This window comes from Mastomys coucha, unplaced genomic scaffold (assembly GCF_008632895.1).
Source record: "Mastomys coucha isolate ucsf_1 unplaced genomic scaffold, UCSF_Mcou_1 pScaffold11, whole genome shotgun sequence".
Taxonomy (NCBI): Eukaryota; Metazoa; Chordata; class Mammalia; order Rodentia; family Muridae; genus Mastomys; species Mastomys coucha.
This window is the reverse complement of record NW_022196893.1, coordinates 16658759-16683108: the sequence shown is the minus strand read 5'-3', so window position 1 is coordinate 16683108 and position 24350 is coordinate 16658759. Positions and strand designations below refer to the sequence as shown.

The 24350-nt window shown below is 48.0% G+C and overlaps 1 protein-coding gene and 1 long non-coding RNA gene across 16 annotated transcripts; one reads left to right on the top strand and one right to left on the bottom strand.

Moving 5' to 3' along the window:
- Positions 1–750: 750 nt before the first annotated feature.
- Positions 751–4468, bottom strand: LOC116077466. The gene is made up of 3 exons (XR_004113250.1): positions 4355–4468; positions 3995–4048; positions 751–935 (listed from the first exon to the last, which is right to left on the bottom strand). It is a non-coding gene; the product is annotated as an uncharacterized LOC116077466 (long non-coding RNA).
- A 398-nt stretch (positions 4469–4866) lies between these two features.
- Positions 4867–19398, top strand: LOC116077404 (cysteine-rich DPF motif domain-containing protein 1). 15 transcript variants are annotated; one of them, XM_031351989.1, is made up of 5 exons: positions 14776–14887; positions 15664–15829; positions 17105–17217; positions 18045–18156; positions 18849–19398. In XM_031351989.1, the coding sequence occupies exons 3-5, from the start codon at positions 17105–17107 to the stop codon at positions 18981–18983; spliced, it is 360 nt and encodes a 119-aa protein (XP_031207849.1). In that variant the 5' UTR covers positions 14776–14887; positions 15664–15829; the 3' UTR covers positions 18984–19398. The 15 variants fall into 15 exon arrangements, 14 of the variants coding, with proteins under 14 accessions (XP_031207794.1, XP_031207786.1, XP_031207777.1 ...); XM_031351959.1 differs by lacking the exon at positions 14776–14887 and adding an exon at positions 14998–15069; XM_031352005.1 differs by lacking the exon at positions 14776–14887 and adding an exon at positions 15056–15069 and having other exon boundaries at positions 15664–15706.
- Positions 19399–24350: the final 4952 nt, after the last annotated feature.

Here is a 24350-nt window from a genome sequence, read left to right as displayed (position 1 = left end):
CCCTGCTGTAAATGCATCGGAGTCCTGGTGGTCTTTGGAGTTTTGCAATCTGTGCATGGTCCTAATGAATTTACATTTTGTGGCTTGGTTATCATGCATACTGAATTTTACATTTAAGACCTCTTTTAATTATATTTTTAAATTTTAATTCATGTGTGAGTATTTTGCCTGCATGTAGGATGTGTACCATGTATGTGCTCAGTTAAGACTATAGAAGTCAGAAGAGGGCATCAGAGCCCCTGGAGCTGGAGTTACAGATGATTGTGAATCATCATGGTGCTGAGAATCAAACCTAGGTCGTTGGTAAGGACAGCCAGTGCTCTTAACTGCTGAGCCATTTCTCTAGCCCCTCTACTTTGGATTTCTTCTAAGGGTGTGTACATATGTATGCATATGTATGTGCCCATGTGTGAATGTGAGGGCAACCTTGACTGGCATCCTCAGGAACACCTTCCACCTTCTCTGAGCAAGGGTTTCTTGTTGACCTATGACTCACCAATTAAGCTATGCTGGCTGGTAAGAAAGCCCCAGGATCAATCATCCTGACTCACTTCCCCAGTTCTGGCATGACAATGGGGTGCCACCACCCCTTGACAGTTGAATAGTGGGGAACAACTTCTAATTCCTTAGAATAAATGTTTTAAGAAATAATGTAAAGATTTGATTCAATGCCAAAATTCCTTCTGTAAAGGAAATGACTTGCCAAATGGTGTTGGGAGCAAGCGAAAGGAAGACATTCTAAGGGTTACCATTCTGTTTGCAGACTCCATTTAATCATAGGGAGAAACTAAATTCAAGGTTCCAGGCCTTCAGGGAGCTGGGGACTCCCCTGTAGCTGAACAGCTTCTGTTGTAAACTGTTGTCTGAGACCAGACATCTCAGGGACAACTTCTCCATCTTTGCTGGTAGGGTCAAAGAAGTCCAGGTTCCCAGGCCTAGGAAAGAACACTTATCCCATTTCTCCAAATATTTTATTAGTTGTCTGTGAACTGGTAAAGAATTTAGAAATGGCTGTTATCTAAACCAAGGTGCATATGTTATAAACAAATAAGTAAACAAGTGCCTGGTGTGGCCTAATTAACAACATGCACTGGACTCTCTCCTTTGTCCCCTTATCATGCTGAGTTCCACAACTAAAGTCCAGGAGGAGAATGAATTAAGAACCTTGAAGCCAAGTTGCCCTGGATACAACTCAGTCTCCAACCGGTACACCCTTGCTTTACCCATAGTGTCAAAATACAATTTGATAACACCACAAGGCCCTCCAGTTCACCCCTCAATTTGTGTTCCCATCCTTTGAAAATGTTGTACAATCTCCCTCGGGGGACAAAGTTCAGATCATGAACTGGCCACCTCCCGGAGCTCTTGAAAATAAAGCTTTCATTTTTTAAGCGTTTGTATATGAAGTGAGTTTCTTCCACTCCAAACCCAACAATGGTTTCCAGAAACAGTACAGCGAGGACTCCAGTTTGATAGCCAAACAACACTCACAGATTTCAGTTTGTATTTATCCCTAGGGCAGGTAGGTCCTGAGTGCCCCACCATTCTTACACAGCAAATGGAGTTGGAGGTTTCTGACTTTGGAGATAGTTCAATATTGCCTCAGCTTTACCTTCTGTTGTGGCAAGCAGGTTTTAGATAGGCAGTCAAACACATCATGTTCTGGAAGAGTGTGTATTTAAATTCTCACCCTTGGGCTGGAGAGATGGCTCAATGGTTAAGAGCACTGACTGGTCTTCCAGGGGTCCCCAGTTCAATTCCCAGCAACCACATGGTGGCTCACAACCATCTGTAATGGGATCCAATGCCCTCTTACAGTGTTTCTGGAGACAGCGACAGTGTACTCACACACATAAACAATTTTAAAAAGTTCTGGCCAATGGTATACATTAGTTAGTGAAGTGAAATGCCTGGAGAATTTCTCAAGGATGAACTTTTCCAGGTGTAAGTCAGGCAAACATCCATAATTATGATCTAGCTCACATTTCATTTGCTAACTCTGATGGCAGCCAGTCACGTGCCCCTCTACCTCCAAAATGCATCTCATTGTTCTCTACCGTTAGCCTCTTCCCCAGCACCTGAGAGGCAGAAGTAGAAGGCTCCAGTGTTCGATGGCCTAATTTTGCTCACCCTCATTGTCGTGGGATCTCCCTGAGAACTGAGACCAAGGCTGTAGGAAAATGCTGGTGTTCAAATGAGAGTTTTAACTGAATCAGCACACAAAAGAGTGAGCCAGTGAGAGAGGTTAAAGGTGCCTACCAGTCAACCTGACAGCCTGAGTTTGATCCCCTGGACCCCCATGGTGGAGAGAGAGAACTGGCTTCTGCAAGTTGTCCTCCCTCTGAAGTATGTGCACTGTGATGTGTACTTATACACATACACAAATAAATCACATAGGGAAGAAAAGGCAAGCCATTAGTAGTCAATGCTGATACTTTTCAAAAAAAATGGTACGTGGATGGTGATGGCTTAAAAACTTCAATTAAAAGCCAACCATGACAGCAGAAACAGACCTCTATTAAACACAGTAAGCAAGAATGAGAGAGACGCCCACATAGGAAGCACTCACAAGTGGCTGTCTTGGCTGCTTACCTAAAACAGACTCCAGGCAAAGCTTGCTATCAGATAGACACATGTCATAGTGACATGAAGGGCAATCTATCAAGAAGACATCGATCCAAAGACACATATAGTCACCAACCGACAGAGACCCAAAGTGTGCAGTGAGAAATGTCAGAAGGGGAGTTCAAACCAGAACTTTGCACAGCTCAGGTAGGAGATTAACTTCACCTGGAGATTACAGTGCTGGCCATAACCTCAGGGAGGCCATGGTAGATGGAAGTACTACGAGCCCTCTGGGTTTGATCATTCTCTAAGGTGTGACACTATAATTTAAGTTAGGCTTGGTAGTGCAAACCAGCTACTCAGTAGGCACATCACAGGCTTAAGGCCGGCCTGAGAAACTTAGCAAGACCCTGTCTCAAAATTAAAAGGGGTTGTTTTTAAGGGCTGGGGAATAGATTTCAGTGGTAGGGGGCCTGAAGAAGGTCTTAGGATCAACCCTAACAGCAGCATACACCTTCCTTTTAAGTTCACAGGGAATGTGTACCAAGAGGGACTCCAGGGTGGTCATTAAGGCAAGCCGGAAATATGAATGCCTAAAAATCATTCTGGATCTATTCTCTAGTCATAGCATAGTTAATTAGAAATCAATAAGCACAAGACTTCTTTTTTTTAAAAAAAAAATATTTATTCTATGTATGAGTACACTGGTATATTAGACACACCAGAAGAGGGCATCAGATCCCATTACAGATGGTTGTGAGCCACCATGTGGTTACTGGGAATTAAACTCAGGACCTCTGGAAGAGGAGTCCTTAACCTCTTAACCTCTGAGCCATCTCTCCAGCCCCACAAGATTTCTACATGAATTCCAAATGTTTGCAACTAACGACACCCTTTGGAATATATTATAGGTGCAAACAAAATACTAGGAGAATTAGAAATATTTTAAAGGAAAGATGACCAAAAATACATTAAGCAAGTAGGATGTAGTTAAATACTATATAGTAGGGACTTTAGAGTTTTAAACACAGAAGGATGAGGAGAAAGACGAAGGAAGAGGAAGAGGAAGAGGAAGAGGAGGAAATGCTCCATCACTGAGCCAAGATTTCATGTTAGGAAACTAGAGCCTAGGCTGCAGCTCAGGGGGTAGCCCTTGACCATCATTCCTGGAGACCAGAGGTTTGATCTTCAGTAACCTTCTCCCTCCTAAACCACATAGTTTTTTGTTTTTTGTTTTGTTTTGTTTTGGTTTTTGATTTTTGGTTTTTTGAGACAGAGTTTTTCTGTGTAGCCCTGGTTGTCCTGGAACTCACTCTGTAGACCGCCTGTCTCTGCCTCCCAAGTGCTGGGATTAAAGGCGTGCGCCACCACCGCCCAGCCCACGTAGTTATTTTTAGCTAGGTTCGGTAGTACACTCCTGTGATCCTACCTCCTAAGAGGCTGAAGCAGAACGATCTCCAGTTGGTTCCTGAGAAGACACGGTCTAAAACAAACAAACAAATAAACAATACATTTTAAAGTGAAGGAAAAAGAAAAAGAAACAAAGCAAACCACCAACAACAAACACCTCCCCCCAAAAAACCAAAAACCAAACCAAAACAAAAAACAAACAAACAAAACAACCAGTGTCAGATATCCCTGGACAGGCTGAGGACTGGCAAGGCCCTCCTGACTTCATTGTTTTGGAACCAGTTTTCCCGTGGGAGAGGAATTTCTGCTAAGAAGCTTTCTTGGTGTGTCCAGTTTTAAAAAGAAGAAACGAAGGGGGGCAGCGGAGCACGGGATTAACCTCATTCAGCAAGGCCTGATCCTGGAGCGGATCCATCATTGTGGGAAGAAAGTGGCAGCTGGAAACATTGAGTCCCTCTGCTGCCCAGCGTGTGCCTTGCACCTACCTTCCTGGAGATACTGCTGTCCTTTATGCCCAATGCCCTCTGAGAGTCCATTTCTAGCTGCTCTCTGATCCTCCTTGGCCCTGAGAATCCCCAGACCCACTCCCCCTGGAAGCCCACTGTTCTGTGACTTCCCACGTTCTCCTTGTGTGTGGTTCTCCACGGTCCTGAGACCTTTGATGACCCTGAGACCCCACTGTTCCTGGGAACTCACTGCCCTTTGGGACCCACCGCCCCTGGGAACATACTCTCCCTGAAACTCACTAGCCCTGGGAACCCACTGTCCCTGAGAGTCTACTGTCCCCGGAAACCCACATCCCGGGGTGAACCGCCTTATTCTGAAGTGGCGGAGCACGCTGCCCCTGCCCCGCGGCGAGCTGCGCGCCCAGCCCCTCCCGGTACGCTCGCGGCCCAGCCCAGAGTCTCGGCCGTTGCGCCCCGCGGTCCCGTAGCTAAGGGGTGGGGGGTGGGGGGAGCCATGTGGCCGGGCCCCGCGCTGCTGCTCCTGGGCCTGGGCCTGGGTCTGGGTCTGGGCAGCCAGCCGACACCCCCCGGCCCTCGCGGGCTGCCGGGCGTGCTCAGGGGCGCCCCGGGGTTGGGGCAGGGCATGAAGAGCAGCGTCCGGGACGGTGGCACCGGTGGCCTGTCCCCGCGCTCAGCCCCGCGCCGCGCCAGCCTTACATTGCCCCGTAGGTGCCCTTCGGACGCAGCCGCGCGCGTCCTCCTGAAACTCAACTCCTCGGACCCTGCAGCCGCCACGGCTATGGTGTCCTGCCAGATGGCCTGTATCATACAGCCACTGAAGATCAATAGGAAGGATCCGAACGCTCCCCTTATCCTGAGCAGAGGCGAGGAAGCTACCCTCAATGTCACTGTGGGATGGCACTGTCCTGATGCCTCGGTGATTCGCAAGAGCTGGGAGTACTTTTCAGTGGCCTCTGTGAATGACACCCCCGACTGGAACCGACCTGTGCTCTTGCCGCAGGTGCAGGTGACTAAGGTTTCCTCCCTCCACATCCCCAAATATGCCCTGCCTTACGGGGTGTATGTGTTTAACTTCACGCTATCCATCACCAGATGGGACCCTGTCTGGCCCAAGGTGACAGGCTCGGATAGCATCTATATTTGGGTTAAAAAACGCCCCCTGAAGGCTGTTCTTCCTGGAGACACAAGAGCAACCGTGAAATTCTCCGATGAACTGATTCTGAATGGAAGCATGTCCTATGACCCAGAGGCAGACATCCCCACAGAGGGACTCAGGTTTTTTTGGTACTGTACCACAAATCCAAGATACTATAGTGGCAACTATGTATTAGTGACCCAGGACGTCTGTCACCCAGAGCAGGAAACACTTAACTGGCCTTGGGCAGTGGGTCCCATACTAACCGTTCCACCAAAAACTCTTAGGGGCAATGGTGTGTATTACTTCAGAATGGTGGTACAGAAACAAAACAGAACTGCATTTTCTGATAAAACTGTACATGTGCTCCAGGGGCTCCAGCCCAAGGCGCATATTTCCTGCACTGAAAATTGTGGCCCCACTTTAGCTGTATCAGATAGATTCTCTCTGTTTCTGAATTGCTCAAGTTGTGACAGCCGGGATTTCTATAGCTGGTCCATTTTGTCTGGAACAGGTCATGAAGTGATGTTTGACTGGGCAGGGCAGGCCATCACCAGGAGGAATGGGCCTTATTTGTCCATAAAAGCTTTTGCCTTTAGGAATTTTTTGGAAAATAGGCTTTGGGTTTTTCTGACTCTGAAATCTTGGGGTGGTGTGACCATGACCTTGAGACACCCCATTGTCATTAACCATGGCCCTCAAGTTGGCAAATGCAAGATTAGTCCAGTTAGTGGGATTTCCATGGTTACTGAATTTGCTGTTGAATGCAGTGGTTTTAAGGATGAGAACCTCCCCCTTAAGTATAAAATAATAGTATCTGAGTTGGACAGCATTGGCGAAATTAGTTCCGTAGAAGAGAATACACTGGGTTCCATTGTGTATTCTGGGACAGAGCCTATAACACCGGTCTTCTTTCTTCCTGTTGGTACGGTGACAGATCATTATATTGTGAGGCTCTATGCTCAGGTCTATGACTCCTTAGGGACTTTTTCTCAAGTGACTTTGCAAGCCACCGTGAAGGCACCTACTGTCAGGGACTCTTCAAAGAACGTTTTACAGCAGCTGCTCAACGTCACCATGGAACCAACATCATCATTGTCTACTTTGCTTCAAAAGCAGGACTGGTTACAGGCAGGCTACTTAATCTACGTGGTGACTTCTGTCTTGAATAACATAAAAGGGGAGCCTGAACTTCAAGATGACAGAGCCCATCTCTTGGAACACCTCGTCAACCAGTCTTTTGTGATCACTATGAACACAGTGGATGAAATTGCTCAGTCAGTGATGGTGATTATCAAATTAACCCAGAAAGCCTCTGACTTGAGTCAAGTGCTTTTAGAAGCCACCATACTCTGGCTAAGGCAAGCAAACCAAGCCCTACAAGCATACCAGCGCAAACACAAGCACCTTCACTCTCAGCAGATTGAAATTGTGAGCACTGGCATCCTTACCAGTCTGTCTAACCTCCTTAAGATGATTAATCCCTATCACATGTTACAAGATCCTTTGTTTGTAGTAGAATCACTATCAGACACCATGCTGGCTAACAAGGTGCCAGGGAGCAAAACCACTGCACTGAGGACCAGCAACTTTAACATGTATGTGGAGAAAGTTGAAAACTGGAATGCTCTTAAGGTCTTTAGAAATGAGTCACTCTGTCCAAACTGCCTCCATGCGACACTGAATGCAAGCCTGGTTCCCGGGCTACCCCCAAACGCTCCGATTTCTATGATGTTTTGTGAGTTCACAGATGACCCCTTTCCTTGGTTGACCTACCCGGAAAACATTTCTACAGATGTGGTTGGGTTCAGAATGACGGCAGCCGCACACAACGGTAAGATCATAGAGATTACACCCGACACAGCAGAAGTATACCTGGTCAGAAAAGATCTGACCCTTTCGAGTTTTAACCTGACAGTGGGGCCAGCCATCAAAAGCGACGGGTTCTCAAAGATGACAGTGGGTGGAATTAGCTTTGAGGTGGACAGCGGAGGAATTGGGGAACTACTCATCCACATTGTCACAAATGTGACAGTGTTGTTCCAGGCCTTGGTATATGAAGGCAGTCAGCTCACTCCCACCAATCTACTGGCTACTTTCCTTGTTCCACATGACATCCCTCCCATTGCCAAGTGGAGTGGCCTGTTTGACCCAACCTGTTCAGTCAAGCAGGCCCGTGTGATTTGTCTGTCATCATCCCTGCTTCGAAGCATAGCTCAGCGCAGACATTCATTCAAGTATAACATATCCGTGGCCTTGCAGGCATCCCGTTTTGTCTTTAAGCCCACAAACAAGCTAGTGAGAATTGCTCTCTTTAGGGTTCACTGTTTGGACATGGATGGGATCCAGAGTGATTGGCAACAAAGTACCTGCACGCTGGGTGAGAAGACCACCTGGAAAATAGTACACTGTATCTGTAGGAATGGAAGGCGGAGCCGGCGGCAGTTGGCTTCTATGAAGCGGACCTACCATCGCTTGCACACTCACTTTGTGACCGCTAAGGTAATTGTGGTCCCTAACCCTGTGGATCTTCGGCTAGCAGTCATTAGTAACCTTATCCAAAACCCTGCAACCTTTCTGGCTGTGCTTTTCATTATGATCCTGTATGCTATCCTTGCTTTCTGGGCCTTGCACAGGGATGTGATAGATCAGTATCTTCGGGACAATGTTGTAATACTGACTGATAATGATCCTTTTGATACCATATGCTACCTGGTAACGATCTTTACTGGGAGTCGCTGGGGGTCTGGAACCAGAGCCAATGCTTTTATCCAGCTCATGGGAACGGAGAGTACCAGTGACGTCCACTGTTTAAGCCATCCATATTTTAAAACCCTATACCGAGGAAGTATCAATACTTTCCTCCTAACGACAAAAAATGACTTGGGGGACATTCATTCCATCCGAGTGTGGCATGACAATTCGGGTGAAGCACCTAGCTGGTACCTAAGTCGAATCAAAGTAGAAAATCTCTTCCACAAGCGCATTTGGCTTTTTGTGTGCCGGAGGTGGCTCTCTGTGGACACCACTTTGGATGCAACATTTTCTGTCACCAATCCGGATGAGCCTCTGAAAAGGAAAGATTTCTTCTTGATTGATCTGAGTGATAAGCTCGGGAAAAACCACATGTGGTTCTCCATTTTCACGGACATTGCCCCCAAACCATTCAACAGGCTCCAGAGGCTGTCCTGCTGCTTGGCCACGTTGCTAAGCTCTCTCGTTTGTAATATCATGTTTTTTAACCTGGACAGAAAGGAGCAAGTTGAGTCCAGACATGGGTATATCATCAGATCGATGGTGATAGGAATCGAAAGCGTCTTAATCACAATTCCTGTGCAATTATTGATAACTTTTTTCTTCACCTATTCCCAGAAGAATCCTAAAGTGACTCTAGACAAAGTGGCACCTCAGAAGCACCCCCTGATGTCAGAGGAAGGTCTGTCCTGGAAACAGCGATTGAACAAATGGCATGAATATGAAATGAAGGCTCTTCCGAGTAAAGCTGCCATGTCCACCTCTGCTCCCAAGAAAAAGGACTTTGAAACCTCACAGAAGCATGAGAAAGCAGACACCCAAATGTCCAATAAGAACTTCAGTAACAATAACCTAGTAGACAGTGAAGATGTACCCCCGAAAGCTTCCTCTTCCCAAATGCACACTACTGAGTCTGTTAAAAAGAAGACCCAGATTATCCTGCCCAGGTGGTGTGTTTATATAGCCTGGTTTTTGGTGTTCGCTACTTCCGGTATATCATCATTCTTTATTGTATTTTACGGCCTGACTTATGGCTACAAGAAGTCAGTAGAGTGGCTCTTTGCATCGTTCTGTTCCTTCTGTCAGTCTGTGTTCCTCGTACAACCATGCAATATTCTACTGAGGTCAGGCACCAGGACCCAAAAGCCCAAGTACTGTAAGAACCTCTCGTGGTCAAGCAAGTACCATTACTCAGAAATCAGGCTGCACGAGTTGAAGATGACCCTAGAGGAGATGGAGGAGCTTCATGAGGACATGGCCTACGTCCGAAGCTTGGGCATGTACCAGCCCATCTCTGAGGACAAAATCCAAATCCTCAGGCGGAAGAACAGGATCCGGAGGAGGTCCTTCTTGTTCCTGAGCTACCTTGTGACTCACTTCATATTCCTGACCCTTCTCCTGTTGCTCATTTTCTCACTGCGCCACAACGATAGCTTCTACTATAACCAGTTTATTCGCCATCGGTTCTCCATGGATCTCGACACTGTGATGAAGCTGGGAGATATCTATAAATGGCTCAGTGGCGTACTCCTGCCTTTGTTACACAACGACCCAAACCCAACGTTCCTTCCAGACAGCTCATCTAAAATCCTTGGCCTTCCACTCATGAGGCAGGTAAGGGCCAAACCTAGCAACAAGACGTGTCTGTTGGCCAAGAAGTTTGTGCAGAGCAGCGTTGCAGGGGAAATCCGTTGTCATCCACAGTATGGCATTGACCCAGAAGACACACAACACTATTCCAGTGTCTGGAATAAGGCTGGCAAGCGGTCTACAGACAAAGCCAGCAATGGGTTTACTTATAAGCCTCTGGGGAAGAAATGGGTGTATTATTCCTATGGAGCATTAAACACCTACGGTTCTGGAGGGTATGCATTCTACTTCTTTCCAGAACAGCAGATGTTTAATTCCACAGTAAGGCTCAAGGAACTTGAGGGAAAGAATTGGCTCGACGAGCTGACATGGGCCGTGATCGTGGAACTGACCACTCTGAATCCAGACACCAGTCTGATGTGTAGCATTTCGGTTGTATTCGAAGTCTCTCCCTTAGGGGTTGTCAACTCCAGCCTCTCTGTGTATTCCTTCTCACTGGCTGATTTCAATAGAAACACCTCAGCAGAAATCTACCTGTACACCGCCATTCTTATTTTCTTTTGTGCCTATGTTGTGGACGAAGGCTACATCATCATGCAAGAGAAAGCCTCCTATGTAAAGAGCGTGTACAATCTGCTCAACCTCTCTCTCAAGTGCATGTTCACTCTCCTGATAGTGCTTTTCTTTTGGAAGCACCTCCTGGCCACCAAAATGGCCCGGTTTCACCTCGCTGACCCTGAAGCCTTCACACCCTTCCATGCCATTTCTCGGGTTGATCACTTCATGAGGATCATCTTGGCTTTCCTGTTGTTTCTCACCATACTGAAGACACTCAGGTATTCTAGGTTCTTCTATAATGTGCGCCTGGCTCAGAAGGCCATCCAGGCCGCCCTTCCTGGTATCTGCCACATGGCTTTGGTGGTGTCTATGTTTTCCTTCATGTATGTAGCTTTTGGGTACGTGGTGTTTGGTCAGCATGAATGGAATTACAGCAACATGATTCACGCCACCCAGACCATCTTCTCCTACTGCGTGTCAGCCTTTCAGAACACAGAGTTTTCCGGCAACAAGGCTCTCGGGGTCCTGTTTCTGTCGTCTTTCATGTTGGTGATGATTTGTATCTTCATCAACTTGTTTCAGGCAGTGATTCTGTCTGCCTATGATGAGATGAAGCAGCCTGCATACGAGGAGCCGTCCGATGAGGCCGAGGCTGTAACCTATTTGTGCAACAGGCTAAAATCTGGGTTTGACTTTCTCACCTCCCGATTTAGAGACAAAGACCAATCCGGCTTCTTTGTCGACATGCTCTATGGGCAGCCAGAGAAGAATACTCGCCGGTTCCTGGGGCTGAAGGCCAGAAACATCAACGGGAAGAAAATGATTTATCTTGTTGTCTGATGGGTGACGGTCGGAAGGGCTACAAGCCAAGAGTGTCCCAAACATGACTTATGTTTGTCGAGGGGACTAAAGAGTGCCTGATGGCTCAGCCAAGCACACCTCCACATCTGAAGCATCCCCACGCCGGGCCCTGATCTTGGGAACAAGAGCATGAACAGTGAGGCATATCGGGGGAGAGAAGAGGATGGTAAGGTGGGATTTTCTCTGGATGGGATTCTGTGACTCCTGGTTCAGAGGCAGTGCTCCTTTTGTGGGAGCTTGCAGCAGTGGGGCAGAGTGGCAGCCACTCATTTTGAGACCCAGCTTCAAGGGAAAGAGCTGGCAAGGTCCCATCGTGGATTCGGCCACAGTCAAGCAGCCTCTAGACAGAAACAGACTGTCAGCCTTCCTGGAGGTCTCCTCTGCAGACCACCCCTGAGAAGCCTCTCCTCAAGTCCTCCTGCAGGCCAGGGCTAGAGGGGTCCCCTGGGGACTTCCAGAATTTGCTTTAGAGTTTGAGAATGCAGAGATGAGAAAGCAGGGGACAAGGACCTGAAGCATCCCACTTAACTCCCTCAGACCGTGCATCACCAAAGCACCTGGTAACATTTTATGACCAAGAGAGGCACCTGTTGTCAACAAAGGTGCACAAAGGTCCATGTTGAAATATGGTGCACCTTCTACGGACTGAATATAACAATGTGTCTGATGACTCGGGCATTTGGTTATTGTATTTATGACTTGATAGATTATTTAGGAGTAAGGAAATGTGGTTTACTGTTCAAGAAGAACAAGGGCTAACAGTTGTTACTTTGTTACTCAGAAGCACGTGCCTTTATGTTGATGCCACTTTTAAGTTTTATATGAATTAAATTTGAGATTTCTTCTATGACCTGTGCAGTGATTTCTGTGAAAAGGATCAAGACATTTCTGTGGCTGCCTTGAACGCTGAGGGCCAGAGAAGGGAAGTACACAGCCGAGGCCGAGGCGGCACTATATTCACATCAGCCTCCTCCGAGAACCTTTTTTAAAACAAGAGATTTATTTTTATTTGTTTGTTTTGAGACAGCGTTTCTCTTTGTGTATCCCTGGCTGTCCTGGGACCAGACTTGCTCTGTAGGCTAGGCTGGCCTCTAACTTACAGAGATCTGCCTACCTCTGCCTATAAAATGCTGGAACTAAAGACATGTCCCATTACCACCTGGCTCTTTGATAGGCTTTTAAGACTCACCTGGATAGCATTATATACTTTTTTTTCTTTTTTTGAAACAGGACCTCATTATGTAGTTCTGGTTGGTTTGGAACTTACTATGTAGGCCAGGGTAGTATTGAACTCACAGAGATCTGTCTGTCTCTGCTTCCCCAGTGCTGGGATTAAAGGCTTGCATCACCATATTCAGCTTTATTTTAAAGTTTGTTCTTGGACAATTGCATACAAGTATGCAATATCTCTCAAATCCACCCACTCCTGCATTTCCCCCACACTCCCTCTTCCCATGTTCATGCTTCCAACTCCTTCTCTGTCTTCATCCAGAGTCTACCCTAGAAGTATATGGGTTTAGGACCATGACCAACTTACCAGTGGCCATACCCCCAAAGAAATGATTCCTCCTTCCCCAATAGCCATCAATCACCAATAACTCCTCCAATAGGGTCGAGCCACATGAGTCCCTCCCCAATCCATGCTGTGATGTTACCTGGCTTGGTCTTATGTAGGTTCGTATAAGTAACCATAGCTGCCGCAAGCTCATGAGGCCAATGGCCATGGCATGCCCAGAATACAGCATTGCATAAATGCCCCACCCCTTCTTCTGAGACATTCCTTGAGCCTCACTGGGGGTGAGGATGATAAGGATGTCCCACTGAGAGCTGAGTACTCAGTGGTCCAGTTGTTTTGTGTTGTGCTGAACATTGCTAATGGCTTTGTTATAGAATCCTTCTTGCTGCTTAATCTCAAGCTCTTCTGCCACTTGTTTGTCAGAGATTCTGCCCCTCTTCCATAAGAACATTTTACTCCATATTTGATACAGTGCTTGCCACTGTCTTAGAGATTTGGAGATGTATCTGGAAGAACACTAAGACATGTTATGGAGTAAGGAGTGCATCTCGAGTGGGTGGAAAGACATTCCCAGAAGCAGCAAGACTGTTGAAAGGAAATTCCCCCAGGGGGCTGGAGAGAAGGCTCTTCCAGGATTCCTGAGTTGAATTCTCAGCAACCACATGGTGGCTCACAACCATCTATAATGGGATCTGATGCCTTCTTCTGGGGTGTCTGAAGCCAGTGACAGTGTACTCATACAAACAAACAAATAAGAAAGAAAGAGAGAAAGAAAGAAAGAGAAGAAAAGAAGGAAAAGAAAAGGAAAGGAAAGGAAAAGAAAGAAAATCTCATACTGTTAAAGGCAGGTTATGTCCCTATGAGTTGCTAGCCAAGGAAACCCTTTAAGTCCCAGAAACTAGAAAGGCAATTTCCACTATTGTTGACTGTGTGTCAAAATTAAATAAAAATACTCATATATTGCAGGATATGGAGAAATCAGGCTAAACCTGCTGGGGAGTCTAGGCTGCTAAGGGAGAATTATTGCCAAGGGTCCTATTTAGTTATGGATTCTATTACGTTGCTATGCCAGGCAAAGCATGTCTGCTGGTACGATAGCGGTAAACCAGTGTGGATGTAGATGGTACTTTCTGGTTGGATTTGAGGTGTCACAGGCAGGAACCCATGTTTGGCATTATATACCTGCACAAAAACTTGTGGCTAGTGGTCATAGGCACCAGTGGGGAGACTACTGTAATTGTTTTGTTAAATGAACAGACATGCCTTCCAAATACTTATATTTCTTACCCACAGATTACTTCAGCCACAGGTGTGGAGGAAATTTCTTTTTTACAGTCTGTGGTAGTTACTGAGGAGACTCAAAGCCAGTCAAATAACTGAATGAATAAATGCCTATCCCTATGGCATCGCCGTCCAATGCCCAGCCATAAATGTAAGAAAATAACCAGACTTCTATGTAACTCCTTCCAAGGTTCAGGTAACATCAACAAGGAGGGGTAAATCAGAGTCACAAAAAGAAGTGAAGTGCTAGATAGCCTGTAGATGGAAACATTCCCTCCTGTAGGCAGATCAGGAGGAAGAATCAGAAAGTTCACCAAACTTTTAAGTTAAGAATATCCATAAAGCCCCTTACCCAAAAAACAGTAAGCAACTGCTGCAGGAGACAGGTGGAACTACCTCCAAATCGTGCTGACAAAGTCCAGTGACAGCTCTTAAGTCATCACTCCCACTGGGCAGGATTTTCAATGTTGCAGTTACCTGAGTCTCTTATCCCAGAAATTAACCCCAATAAATTCACTGGTTCACCAGGCAAGATTTAGGTAGAATAGGTTTTGTTTGTTTGTTTGTTGTGTTTGTCACCAGTACAGCTTTTTTCTGAAGAAGCCCAGAGAGCTCTCAAGCTGCGATCCACAATCACTAGAAGATAGCAGCGGAATCGGAAGTGACCAGTAAAGCTCTACCCGGAGAAGGACGCTCTTTAGGCTTATCTTGCTTACGGAGGCTGGGACCGAGTAGAGTTGCTTAGGCGCGGTGAGGCAAACCCGGGGAAAGGGCAGTGCGACTGTGGAGCTTCCGCAGGGTCTTGTTGCACAAACGCCAGGGATTGAGGGCGGAGCCTCAGCGAATCCAGGGCGGTGGCGCGCAGGCGCGCAGGCGCAGCCAGTACTGTGGGCGGGCCACGCAGGCGCTCTGGGGGTCTCGGCGGGGAGGTGGTGAGTTTCCCCGTCCGTGTGCCGCTGGAACGCGCGTGGCGAGCTGGACCGTGTTCCTTCCGTGCCCCGGCTCGCTGGGTCTGGCCTCGGTGCCTCTGGAAGCTGGGGGATGGGGAAGAGGCGTTAGACACGCGGCTCAGCGCGGGGAGGGCTGTGCGCGGGTGGCTCGGGCCGTGGTGTAGACGGTCGCCAGGCGGAGCCCTGCTGACCTAGGGAGACTCTGAGCGGGAGGAGAAGGCTCTGGCGGAGTCGCACTATCCTAGGACTGTCTCCTGACTGTCACCTGCTGCAAGGGCAGCGCGCCCAGCAGCCTCGGCGAGGGCCTGTGACGTGCGAATGAAGATACCACTGGCTAGGTTCGCGCACACCCAAAATAGAATTTCAGTTTTAGACGTCATTCGGGACATCTGTCAGTTTCCGAGGCGCGCACATGCTCCTTCTGGCTCCAAAGCTGGTTCTGTAGGACGCAAAGAGTTAGAGGAGGGTACGCAGCTGGGGCCGGAGCTGCTGATGGGAACTTTGAAAGGCTAGTAGGAATTCCGATACAGCTCGATAAAAATCTAAGACTCGTGTTTTCTCGAACTCATCTGACAGCTGCTGTTGCCGCCAGACCACTGACCCAACAATTTGCCAAGAGGTGAGGCCTCCAAGGTCTTGACTATAAGAGGAGTGCCATCCAAACCACCTTCACAACCCAACCTTCCCAGTGAGCCACAGAAACACCCACCGTGGGCTTTTCACCAGCTTGCACTGCGTGCTGGTGGGTAAGACTGAGGGTGGAACTGAAGTCTTTAAAACTTTCCTGTAACCTGACCTGGGGAAGGCTGTGGTTGCTGCACCAATATATCTGCCTGGATCTTCTAAGGGAACTAAACTTTCAGACTACTTGGGTAGGGCAGGAAAGTATGCTCTACGGTAAGAGAAGATTCTTGCATCCAGGGAAGGGAATCAGCAGGAGGCACATGAATCCATCCTTAAATAGTACCCGAGAGGCCAGTACACCTAAGTACAAGTAAAGGTGTAGCCAGTGTAGCAGAAGAACCAGGAAAGCCAAACCTACCTCAGGTCCTGGGTTGATTGAGCACAGGCCAAGCATTACATGTCCACTGTGTGTCCTAAATGCTGCTTTTACCTTTCCCACCTTACCAACAAGTCCCAGTCTATAACTCAGATTGAGACACAAGGAAGAGCAAAGAAACAGCTTTGTTGCCAAGGATCAAAATAGTCATAGAACCACACACAGTGCAGATGTTAGATGGACCTATGGCAGGAGCGTTTAAAGCAAGCACAGTTAACATGTTGAACATGCTAGGGGAAAGGATATACACAGATGGGGGTTTCAGCAGATAGAGAAATAGTAGTGCAAAAACAGAGAGGAAGAGTGCCTCCACGGGGCCTGTCAGCTGATGCGAATGAAGCCACTGAGCTTGAAGATAGTCTATAGAAATTATCCAAATTGGGGCTGGTGAGATGGGCTGGCAGGTGGAGGTGCCTCCCGCCAAGCCTGACCTGATCTCCAGTTCCCACATGGTGACAGGTGAGAACTGACTCCACCTTGTTACTGTGGCACATTGCATTCCTATGCAAAATCAGTCAATAACGATATAATTTAAAATGATGGCTGGCAAGATGGCTCAGGGGTTCAAGACATTTTAAAGCTGATGACCCAAGGTTAATCCCCAGGACCTAGATTGTAGAAAGAAAGAATTTCTGCAAAGTTGTCTTCTGACCGACTCATGAATTCCATGACTGCACAACCCTCTCCCTCCCCCCAAATAAATGTAAATAAGAAAGAAAGTATCCGGTTTAAGTGTGTAGGAATGTGAATCATACGCTATCTGTCTGCTGTAGCCCAGGCTAGGCCCAGTCAGTCTTGTGCACTCAGCAATTCCGAGTCACACTGACCAGGTGTTGCTGTGAGTTCCCTAGTCAAGGACGCTCACGGTTTATGGGTGAGATATGAACAGCCGGCAGAATTTAAAGTGTGGTGGTTCTTGGGTTCCCATGGTGACACCCTTCTCTCTTGGTCTTGCAGATGGCATCTGAGGTAGAGCCCCGCCCCCTGGGTATGTTTGAGTGCCAGCTTTGTGCCTTATCAGCTCCTTACAGCTATGTTGGACAGAAGCCCCCAGACACCCAGGCTGTTGTGTGAGTATGCATCCTGGGCCAGTGCAGAGGAGACCCTGTCCGGTATTAGTCAGCAGGTACTATGTGGAGTGCGACGCCTGGTTTGAGTGTTGTGCTTTAGACCACAGTCCTTGCCCTTGTTCTGGATGCCTAAGGCATATCCCAAGGAAGCCCCAGGCAAGGCTAGAAATCTCTTCAACTCTTGGAGGACTGCCTTTCCTGTGGCTGCAGCTGTTAAGGACTTGTTCTGTCTATGAGGTGGAAGCCTTATGGCCTAGGCCAAACAGCAATGGAGGAGCTTGGTGGCTTTTTCATGTGGGGCTGTGTCCCACTCTGTCCCTGCTGGTGATACTTCTGGGCTGGATGGGTACCCAGTGGTTCCTAAGGACCAACTTCCCAAGGTTCTGATTCATGGAGGCTGGGAGCAGAGATGGTTACAAGCTTGTTTACTGGATTGTGGCTCAGCCTTCATGAAGCATCATGTGAGAAAGCTGGCTGGGCCTGGACTCGTGACACAGCAGCAGGGGACCAGGCTCAATTCCTTGGCCTCCCTGGATTATGCCACTCAGTTGCTCTCATTCTGATGTGCCTGGGACAGAGAAGATTGTCCCATGCTGACCTGATAAGGCCACCTAGTGAATCCTGCTGGCTCTGGGGTTGACTGAAAGACTTCCCCTGAACCTTGCAGAGCTGAGGCTGGGTCACCTTTCAGTTCCCACCTGTCCTCCAGGCGCTAGCCTTTCTGCCATTACTGTGCTGTACAGGGAAACTAGTTCATGTCTGCTGAGGCTCCTGCTGCTGCTGCAGCCCTGCCATGGTTCACAACTGAGTGTCCCCTCTCCCTGCAGCCTCCTGGAGGAGAGCTACATCATGAAGGATCCCTTCTCCTCAGACAAGGCCAGGTTTCTAGTCCTCGGCTCTCGGTGCAGTGTGTGTGGCAGGCTGGTGTGTGTGGGCCCGGTGGGTACACCTGGGGACTTCCTGGTTTTTGCCTCGAAGATCTGGGAACCTCCTGATCACCAGGTGGAGAGAGGGTGGGGGTTCTTAGATGACCTCCTTTGGGACACAAGCACAAAGGGAAGGGGCCAGTGAGGGCAGCTAGAGGGTCTCAGTCGGGTGAGCAGAGAGACTTTAAGCAGTTGGGCTTGGAGTAGTCCAGGGATCGGAGAACTCCCGAGCACCCACTGCAGGTACAGTGCACCCAAGTGGGACTTGCCACAGGTCATGCCCAACAGCTGTCACTTCTCTTTGCTGTCTGGCTGATGTACGGGATAGCAGGAGCCTCTGGTCCCACCAGTCGGAGGGAAAACTGTGGAAGGAGTGTTTGAGGTCAACAGGAAAGGTGGGTGGGTTGGGGCCAGCCTCTGATGGCCTCAAGTGCCACTCCTGGGATTTGGACTGTAGTTAGCAAGAAGAAGCAGTAGGGGCGGCCCGAAGAATAACAGGCACCTTCCCCTTTCTTGGATTAAACAATGCATTGTTAGTGATGTTGTCTTCATGGCAAGGGCTTGCTCCTCAGAACTAAAGGTGGGATTGCCAGCCCTTGGTGCTCCTTCCTGGCTCAGGTGGCTGCCTCTCCCTGCACCTGTGGAGGGTTTGCCTGGGAGGCATTGCTGAGTCCTTTGATGTTCCAACCCTCTTCTCTCTCACAGGACTGCAGCCTGTTCTACTCCAAGAGGGTCTGCCTCCCCTGTGTTCAGGAGAACATCAGTGCTTTCCCTCAGGAAATCCAGCAGGATGTGGAGAAGAGAAAGGGTTCCAGCAAGAAGCACTCCAGCCGTCCCTGACTGGCAGGGGGACAGTCTCCTGGGAAGCATTGGGCTGGGCTCGGCTAGGATCCTCTGGGAGCTGTGCACCGGTCTTCTCTGAACTGAGAGTACCTCCTGCCTCAGGCACTGAGGAACTGGCTAAGCCTGAGGACAGACGGCAGGGTGTATCCAGCTGGAGGCCAGGAGAGAGGGAGTGGGACCTTCTTCACTTGTCAGCTGGTAGACACTTTCTGTAGATGTGCATGTGGGAAGACAGAGGCTTCTTTCTTTCCCAGACTTCCAAACAACACGATGTCATCTGTCTAGGGAAATCAGCCTCTGAGGGCCAGAGGGTAAGCAAGGGTTACGTCACATCCTCTGTAACACCTCAGAAATGATTTAAGCCTTGACTCTGTACCGTATTTTATAATTAAAAGCCTGAAGGGTAAGCTAATGGTTAGAGCAACCTTTTCAATGACACTTGGATGCTCACTGCATCCCCTGTTGGGGCTAGTCCGTGGGGCTTGGTCTGTGTAAACCGGCCATATCCCAACATCATACAAAATCAATCAACTAATTTTTAAAAATAGTTTATTTGTTTAAAACCATTAAGGCAAAACTGTACCCTGAAATTAACTCTTTACATTCATCAGCTTACAGTAGGACGTTCCAAACATACAGGTTCCCATAAATTCAGGATATAAATCAATGCATTCAGTCAGTTCAGTCTCCTATGGAGAAAATGAAGACTTGATTTTTTTTTTTTTTTTTTAAATTAAGATTACGTTATAGCCATTTTCTAATTGCCTGGAACCAGTCAGCTCATGTGACTAGAAAATTCTATTTGCCCTTCTGTGTTCACCCTGATTCCTGATGTCCTGGATAACCCTGTATCCACAAGCTGGGGGGCGGGGAGAGGATGCTGGTACCGGCTCAGTAATTCCTATTTAGGCCTGTTACCTTAGGGGTGAAGGGCTGCAAGCCCCCAGGCCTGAGAAGATGGCACCAAGGATAGTAGTGAGCTAGTGGCAGGAAGCAGGCCTCAGACCTTGCTTTGGAAATGTGCATGTCTTCGTGTGTGTAATCCAAGAAAGGGGAAGACCCCATGGGTTCTTCCCCTTGGGTTCCAATGTGATGGTGACATTGGACCTTGTAGGGAGTTAGGAAGACCCGCCAAGAGGAAACGTGGCCAGGACATTGGAAATGACATGGAGACTTAATGGAACAGCTCAACTTACCACCATTCTTTGGTAATAATTCATAGCTAACAATTCTCTAAACACTGGAGAACTGTTAACCCAACATGCCTACTTAGTAGCCCTGACAGAAACACTGATGTAAGTTGGTGATTTCCAGCCAGGGTTCAGGAAATCCTGGCTGACAGAGATGGGTACAAACAGATTGGCCGGCACTTGTTTAAAAAAAAAAAAAAAAAAAAACCGACTGAAGGAACAAATTCACACATTGGGAAGAGATCGTGCACAGCTTGGGGGGCAGTGACACATGAGGGGTGCACACCCCTGGGCAGCTGTCTGCAGTTATTTATTTGGGCTTTCTCTGTGCCCAACAGGTTCAAGAGCTAGGCTTTGAACACACACTGTACTGAACCCTGACTTAGAGGATTCCAGGTATTGGCGATTAGACACATGGCCACAAGCTAGTCAACTAGTTATATCAGAGTGTTTAAAAAAAAAAAAAAAACCAAAACACAGAAATCACAGTATTTAAGGTATAGCTATGAAGATCATTCTTTTTCATTCAGTGCAGAAAACATCGTGACACTTAACATGGATAATACTGACGTCTTCCTAGAAAGGGCGCCAAGTGGCGTTCATCTCTTGTGAGGTACACTTAGTTTAAGGCTTGACAGAAGAGCTGGCTGGGCTTTTTTTTTTTTTAAGTGAAATTTCCCAAAGTGACAGTTTTACCAGAAACGAGACAATCATTCCCTGGTTGCCAGGGCCAGAATCGAAGCTCTATGTGTGACTTGAAGCACAGCTGAGTCCTAGGGGCCTGGGAAAGATGCCCCAGTGCCCCGTGTCAGCCGGGGAGCCCAGAGGGCCACCTGCCTCTGCTCTGCCCTCACCACTGCCAGGGTGACCTGTGACCCAGGGATGAAGCATCTATCTTCACTGAATAAGCGGATGAGCAGCTGGGTTTGCATTGGGGGAAGCGGTGAGAGAGGAGGAGAGTTATTCCTCCCTCTCTACAGAAAACTGCAAGGTTTTCATATTTGACCCCATAAAAAGACAATGAAACAGCCTAGTTGCTATGACATAAAACAATGCTTCCTGCCTTTTGCCAACAGTAGTACCTGGCCACTAAGCTGTCAGGTGCTGCCAGCTGCTTGGTTAAGACATGACGCTGATCCTGGTTGCAGTTTGGTCCACTTCCGGTTGGCACAGGATTCTCCAAAAGGCGCTACTCACGATGCAACCACCCTCCCTGACTAAAGTTCCCTTCTGGGAGAAAAGCACTGGACTCCATCTCTTATGTCTCAGACTAAGATTCTGAGAAGTAGATGGCTGATGGCTGATGTTAAGAAAATTTCCTCAGGGATCGCAGGCTGGTGACAGGCCAGGTAGCAGCAGCCTCTCACACTCTGTCCTGATTAGGGACCACACACCTTTTCCTGATGAGCTAGCAGGACACTCCATGGAAGTAAAAACAGAGACTCAGAGGAGTCTCAGTGAGGACCTATTTAAACCAAAACCTGTCCATGCAGATTTTAGTGTTTTTAGATAAAGACAAAGGTCATCTCTAGCTGGAGTCAGGCTATTGCTCTAATATTCTTAACCTACTCTGGTCTTGGAAGTCAGTCATACAAATGTGGACTGGGGACAGAGTGGTGCCTGGTGGCTCAGCAGGAAACCAAGATGGCTGTCAGGCTGGTGGTATCTACTTGAAGATGGGTTTAGGTTCCTGTTTTCACCCCTCCAGGGGCTGTGGAAGGAGAAAGGGACCTACTCCATATGTTGGGTGAACAGTTGCAGGGAGTTCCTGCATTTTCCTAGTGGAAACTCATTTTGAAAGGCCACACAGGTTAAAGAGAGATACAGTGAAGGTAGTGTTGGCTTTTTGGCTGTAGGAGGCCCTGGGGCCAAAGGCTAGTTAATCTCAGGGGACACCAGGAAAACTTTAAACTGGAGTTCAGCAAGTCATTTCCAAACCAATGATGCAGGACAAAAATCCCCTTCCTCTGCACATCTGGCTCCTGAGTGTCCAACATGCCCCATGTAATAATGTGTTAGGTAAAGGCTCAAGGTGAGACATATTTAGAATTAGATGCAAGCTGAGTTAGAGGAGCTCAAGGGCCATGTTTTTCTGAAGGTCTGTTTCAAGCAATCTTTTCTGGGGAAGAGCCTATAAGACCAGCAGAAAGAGGTGTCATAGTTGGAGGGGCCCCTGCAGACAGGATCATAGGGGAGGTCAGAATAGACATTAGTCCGGCCGATGACTAAATTTTGCGAGTGTGCATCTTTACGTCTCTCTTAAACAGCAAATGTGTCTTCAGTGGGTCACATAGCCTCTTGAAAGACATCAGGAGGCAGGGAAGAGGGACACCAAGGCTGCCTGGTCCCCATCGGTCTCCAAGGAATCTGGCGCTAAGACTTTGCCATCGGTGCTGGGAAGTGGCTTTGCAAACCTGCTCTAGAGGTGACCAAGGTAGCATCTCTGATTGGGTTGCTGGCTGATGCCACTGACACACCTTGCAGACCATAGCTGCGTACTCTCTCAGTTCCTAAATGTGCCACAGTATTTAACCTGACATGTCTTGGGTTACTGATGCCTTGAGAAATCTGACCAGGTGACCTGAAAAATCCTAGCACCATGTGGCCACATTGTGAATATCCTTCCCATAAAGGAGAATGCACAAAGTCAGTGACTTTGAAACCAAGGCCTCTGTGGTCCCTCCTGGCTTCTCTAGGGATAGCTTACTGGCAATCCCACTAGGCTCCAGGAGAACAAAACGTTCACGAACATGACTGAGTATCAGCTCAGACGCAGACTGGCACGGAACTTGTCAGTCAGTTCTGTGGTCCATGCTGAAAGGAGCTGCTCTTCATAAGTTTTATGCAAGTTCAGACAGAATGCTTGACTATTCCGAAAGCCCATGACCCAAAACTCACTTTCCAAGGTCACCCACCCTGGAGTGGCATTTGTCTAAGGTTCACCAGAATGGGAGCCTGTCCTCATAGGGGACCTGTGCACAGAAGAGACTTGGCTCTGGAATCCACCCTTTGGCCCTCCAAACCTAGGACCAGCTCTAGCCCCTCTGGAAGCAAGGACTGAGTGTGCTATGTGATACAAAGGCTGGCTGCTTCCTAACTGAGCTCAACCCTCACCGGGATCATATATGAAAATGATTTACCCTGACTCTGATTCTTAAGAGCCTTGGCAGACTGCCTGCGGCAACTGCTGACCAACAGAGACTTTGACTGGTAGCAAGGAGGAAAGTCAAAGGGGGGGGGCGAGTGGGTTTGAGGAAGGACAGAAGACAGGGAGGAAGGGGAGAAGGAAAATCGGGAAGGAGGAAGGAAGGTCAGTGAGGGTGCAAATCTTAAAGCATGTGTCGATGCTAATTTTCCCTTTTCCCTTATTATTCTTATTCTTTCTAGTGTTTTCATAGTGCTGACCTTGAGCATTTTACCAGCAGCAATCTTTTTCTCCTTTAAACAGGGTCTCACACAACACAGACTGGCATCCAGCTTAATTATGTATCTGAAGGCAACCTCTGACTTCTGCTGAAGTTGCAGGCATCGACCTCTATGGCCATAAAGCAGTACCGGGGACCAGGCCCTCAACCCACTGATCTGCGTCCTCGACTCCTTGGCAGTGTCCGTCTGGATCATTCTTTCATAACAAATCATGATGACGTTAGAAGAGTCAAGTTTTCTAAAGATGGGTCAGGAGCCTAGAACATGCAACCTGATCTGGCATATGCAGCCACCCCCTGGGAGGGTGGGCGCTGGCAGTCCCTGAGGTCTTGAGAGTCCTTTGTGTAACTGTTTCTCTCTCTTTCTCTCTGGTTTTTCTCTGTATAGCCCTGGCTGTCCTGGAACTCACTCTGTAGACCAGGCTGGCCTTGAACTCAGAAATCCACCTGCCTCTGCCTCCCAAGTGCTGGGATTAAAGGCATGGGCCACCACGGCCAGGCACAACTGTTTCTCTTGAAGGTAACCAGCACTGCTCTCCCAGTGGGGCTGAGGGAAAGGGCCTTTACCATCTAATTCTTTGAAACAACAACAACAATAATAACAACAATAACAACAGACTAACCAAGTATTGTGAGAGATCTTCGGCTGGGTACAAACAGAAACTGAATGAAATCACACCCTTGTCTCTTGTTCTCCAGGGTGACCAGCTCCCTTCAGCCTGGGCAGTGAAGACACTTCTGCCTCCTCT